The sequence below is a fragment of the Giraffa tippelskirchi genome, chromosome 2 (genome assembly GCF_054371585.1).
Source record: "Giraffa tippelskirchi isolate mGirTip1 chromosome 2, T2T-mGirTip1v1.2.pri, whole genome shotgun sequence".
Lineage (NCBI taxonomy): Eukaryota > Metazoa > Chordata > Mammalia > Artiodactyla > Giraffidae > Giraffa > Giraffa tippelskirchi.
Window position 1 is genome coordinate 161807907 of NC_137276.1, and position 4871 is coordinate 161812777.

General features: G+C 54.3%; 1 protein-coding gene across 1 annotated transcript; it reads right to left on the reverse strand.

The window, feature by feature from the left end:
- Nucleotides 1–1935: 1935 nt before the first annotated feature.
- CPN2 (carboxypeptidase N subunit 2) lies at nucleotides 1936–3579 on the reverse strand. Its single transcript, XM_081547361.1, has one exon. The coding sequence runs from the start codon at nucleotides 3577–3579 to the stop codon at nucleotides 1936–1938; it is 1644 nt and encodes a 547-aa protein (XP_081403487.1).
- Between the last annotated feature and the right edge of the window lie 1292 nt (nucleotides 3580–4871).

Here is a 4871-nt window from a genome sequence, read left to right on the forward strand (position 1 = left end):
CCTTGCTTGTCTTTCCATCTGCTTTCCAACCAGCCTGTTTCAGAGGCCTCAGCCCTGACCTCATCGCTTGCCTGTCTCCACCCCTTGGCTCACGCTCTGCTTGCACAATCTCAAGGCTCAGGGATCCAACACAGCTTCCCGAGGTCTGTGCTCATCTGACCTCTGCCTCCCCTGAACTCACCGGCACCTGCTTGGGGCCCACCCCATCGAGCTTGTGTTTTCATCCCAGACACCCCCTGTCTGATCTTTCCCATCAGATTGTGAGCTCCTGGAGAGCCTGCTTACATCTGATTCTCTTCTCCCAACCCCTGAACTTCAGCCAAGCCAGTCCACACTGTAGGTGTGAGCAGGGAAACCAGCCAGGAGGCTGGGCCATGGTTCAGTCCAGGGAGACCAAGAGCTTCTCCGGGCAGGGAACAGGAAAGGAGATATGGACAGAGGGCACTCAGAGGCACTCAGTGACAGGTTGGCCATGAGGACTAAGGGGAGGAGAGGTTGGAGACCACTCCCAGCCCCTGGGCTTGGTGACTTGCAGGGCAGGGATCCTAGAGAAGCTGGGGACACAGTCTGGCTTACACATGTGTGTGGCTGTCGTGATAGAACACAAGTTGCTGAGCAGAGAGATGTGTCACCATGGAGCCAAACACCAGTCCTAAGACGGAGATTTGACAAAACTAGAGAGTAGCCCCCAATCGCCGCAACTAGAGAAAAGCCCGCGCAGCAACAAAGACCCAGTACAGCCAAAAATAAACAAACAAATAAATAAATAACATTATTTTTTAAAAAGATGGAGATTTGAGGTCATCAGCGTAGAAGTGGGATCTGACTGCAAGGGTCCTCGTGGGGATTACCCAGGGAGCCCGAATGACAGCCAACCCAGAGGCTACCAGCATGCAGGAGGTGAGGGGAAAACTGGGGGCAGGGGGGAGGCGCAGTCAGGCTTGGGTAAGAGGGTAGTGTCCTGAGAACTGAGAGAGGACCACTGCTGTGAGTGAGCAGCCCTCAGACGCAGACACTCAGAACTGAAGGGCATCCGTCCCCGCCCACCCAGCTCCGTGTCCTCCCGGCTCGCTCCTCAGGGAGCAGCCATCCTATCAGCTGAGTAGGCAAAGCCACGGCGTTCACCCTCCCGAGGGCCCCTGTCACCTGATTTCCCCTGGATGCCCCAGAGGTGGGTGCAAACAGCTTGAGTCCTCCTCGACACCAAGTCAGACCTCCACCCCACCCCTCATCTTTCTCGTCACCTCTGCTTTTATCCTCTTCCTTTTTCTTTTTATCAATTAAAACCACATTTCCATATGGTAGTGTATATGTTTCCATGCTACTCTCTCTGTTTGTCTCACCCTCTCCTTACTCACCCACCCTGACCATGTCTGTAAGTCTCTTCTCTATGTCTGCGTCTCCATTGCTGCCTTGCAAATAGATTCGTCAGTACCATCTTTCTAGATTCAATGTATACGCGTTAATCTACGATACTATATTATAAAGCAAATATCCTCCAATTAGAAATAAATAAATTAAAAAAAAAACCACCACATTTTGAGGTAGAGGAATAGAAACAGATATTGGCTCTTAAATTGGATGTCAAGAGAGGAAATGGAGCACTGGTATCTCAGGGTGGAGATGAGACAGGGGTGAGTATTAAATAACAGAAAAACACCAGGGGAGCCGTGTTACTTTATTCTCTGGACCACAACGCAGCTTTGATGGGTGCTTTGCAAAGCTTGTGGAAGGTGCTGTTAGGTATCATTCTCAGAGATCAGGGTGATGAAGAAGGCTCTGGGTGGTGGAGCCAGCCACGCCCCCTCCTCCACCTTGGAGATGCAACTCCACCCCTTGCATCTGAAGAACCCAAGCCTCAGCTCCCCTCACCATCTCTTGCCCAGTTGGGCCCAGAGGCCATCTGCCTAGGGTCCTGGTCCGTCTGCCCTGCACCTATGGCTCCCCTGCCAGAGCCTCAATGGACACAGTGACCCTCACAGAGCCACAACCTGACTTCAGGTCCCACTCTTGACTGGCATTGATGGGTAGTCCTGGGGAGCCCGAGCCCTGCCTGGGGGACAGCTGGACATTCAGCCAGCGACACCGGGCCTCGTCACAAGCCAGCACCACGGTTCCCTCGGGATTGCTGTAGGTGCACCAGCTCCTGGCCGCCCTTTCCTCTGCAACCAGATCCCAGGCGCCCCCCGGCTCCCTGTCCTCCGGCCCCGGGGCCTGGAAGCCCAGGTGGTCCCGAGTGATGGGGCACACCAACTGTTCTTCCTTCAGCGCGGGCACCACCTGGCCCTTGAGGTAGGCAGGGCCGGCACAGTAGGTCTGGATGTTGAAGAGCCGGTCGCTGTACTGATGCAGCCAGCTAAAGAGATAGGCCAGGTGGCAGTCACACTGCCAGGGGTTCCCATACAGGGCCAGATTGAACAAGTTGTAGTTGGTGTCAAAGATGCCCTCGGGGAGCGTGGTCAGGAGATTCCTGGAGAGGCTGAGCAGCTCGAGCTTGGACAGGTTCTGGAAGAGGGCGGGGTGCAGGGCCGTCAGGTTGTTGCTGCTCAAGTAGAGCTTGACCAACCCCTTGAGGCCTCTGAACACACCGGCCGGCAGATGGGTGAGGGCGTTGTGCGAGAGCGTGAGGGACCCGAGGCTGGTCAGGTTGGCAAAGGCTGCCTCAGGCACTGTCTCCAGCTGGTTGTGGGACAGGGATAGGCTGACCAGGCCGGAGGACTGGGCGAAGAGGCTGGCAGGCAGCGTCTGCAGCGCATTGCCCTGCAGGCTCAGGAAGGTCAGGTTGGGCAGGGCAGAGAAGACAGACCCAGGCAGGTGACCGATGGCATTGCGCTGCAGCCACAGCTTCTCCAGGCAGGAGAGCTGCATGAACACTTCTGGGGGCAGCTCAGAGATGGAGTTTCCGTCTAGGAAGAGTTCCTGCAGGCTGCCCAGATGGCTGAAGAGCCCCCGGGGCAGACTTGCCAGCTGGTTGTTGCTCAGCCTCAGGCTCTGCAGGCGGCTGAGGGGGTGGAAGAGCTCCTCGGGCAGGTAGGCCAGGAGGTTCTGTGCTAGGTTGAGGATCTTCAGATGTCTCAGAGGCTGGAAAAGCCTCTGGGGCAGGGTCTGGAGCCGGTTGCCCTGCAGCTGGAGGGACTCCAGGCCATCCATGTGCTGGAAGAGGCCCTCGGGCAGAGCCTCCAGCATGTTGAAGTTGAGGGTGAACTTGCTCAGTGAGATCAAGTTGGAGAAGATGTCAGCGCTGAGGTTGGAGAAGTTGCCCCCAGTGATCTCCAGGTCCTGGAGCCCCGGCAGGCCCCCGAAGGCATTCGGCCTGAAGTGGCACACCTGGGTGTTGAGGAAGACCACTTTGGTCAGGTTGGGGCTGCCGCTGAAGGCCCTGGCACCCACCACAGTGAACGAGGTCTCCACGAAGATGATGTCTGTGGCGTGTGGCGGGATGTCCAGTGGGACGGCGGCGAGCCCCTCGTCTGAGCAGAACACCTCCCGGATGAAGCAGTCACAGCCCTGGGGGCAGGGCAGGGTGGGCCTGGCCAGGAGCAGAAGCCAGGCCCAGCGCAGCCAGGCTCTGGGCGGCATCTCCTACACCCAAGTGGGAAGGAAAAACAGAAGCGGCACCTTCATCGAGGGCAGGCAGCCCGGTGACCAGCACACCCAGGAGAGCCAGGAGCCTGCTTGTGCCTCTGATAGTTGTTCTCATAGTGCCTCACAGCAGCCTTGCAAGGTCAGTAGGACCACAGTTCTAACCTCCTGACAGCAAGGCTGTCACCTGTGGGTTACTGTCAGGACCTAGATCCTGATCTCCTGGACTAGCCGTGTTCTTTCCAGACTGGAGGGAAGAGGTGGAAAGTGAAAGTGAAGTCACTTAGTCGTGTCTGACTCTTTGCAACCCGATGGACTATAACCTATCAGTCTCCTCTGACCATGGGATTTTCCAGGCAAGAATGCTGGAGTGGGCTGCCATTTCCTTCTCCAGGGGATCTTCCTGACCCAGGGATCGAACCCTGGTCTCCTGCATTGCAGGCAGATATTTTACCATCTGAGCCACCAGTGAAAAGGAAAGAGGTGGGAACAAGACCAAAAGGCATGGAAGAAGGGTATGAGAGGAGACCATGGGTACTGCGGAATTTTTAAGATAATATGTAAGATATGGGCAGATTATTCCTGAGTTGGAAAATTTTAGACCATAACTCTTCCTGAGCTTCCAAACCTCAGCACACTCCAGAAACTAATTATGAGGAGTTCTTCTCATCTGCTCTTTGCACAGCTGAGGCTGAGAGCAGCCACTAGGATATGATGGGCTCTTATCTTGAAATGAGTCTGCATTCTCCTCAGCACTGCTGTCAAAATGCTCCCCTCACCTCACCACCACCTTGGAGCCCACAAAACTTTCCAACACTGTGTGGACAAGAAGGTCCTGGAGGCGCATATTCTACAGACCCGTAGGTTTTTGTTTGGGAGGTTTTGCTTTAAATAAGGGAAGGCAACCAAGTTTATAGTTCACTAAATATAAAATATTTTGAATGTCAGTATCCATTCACAGGTCACACATTGGTGACACAGCTTACAAGCATATTTCCCTTGCCATTAGATTTTTGTTTTTTTAATGTATGAACCACTAGTCAGCATATAGACACTGAGAAATAGCACATTAAATGTTTCCAGGTTTCAGGATGACTTAGGGTCATTATGCTCACATGCTCACATGACAAGACCAACGGGGGCTTAATTGCCCCATTATGGGGTTTGCACCACCAGCTCACTATTGCTCCCACCCACATCAACATTTAGGTGACGTATAGTGGTTCAAGTTCTATTCACTGGAATCCCAGCTCATTCCAAATGTTCTAGCTATGTGACCTTGGATGTGT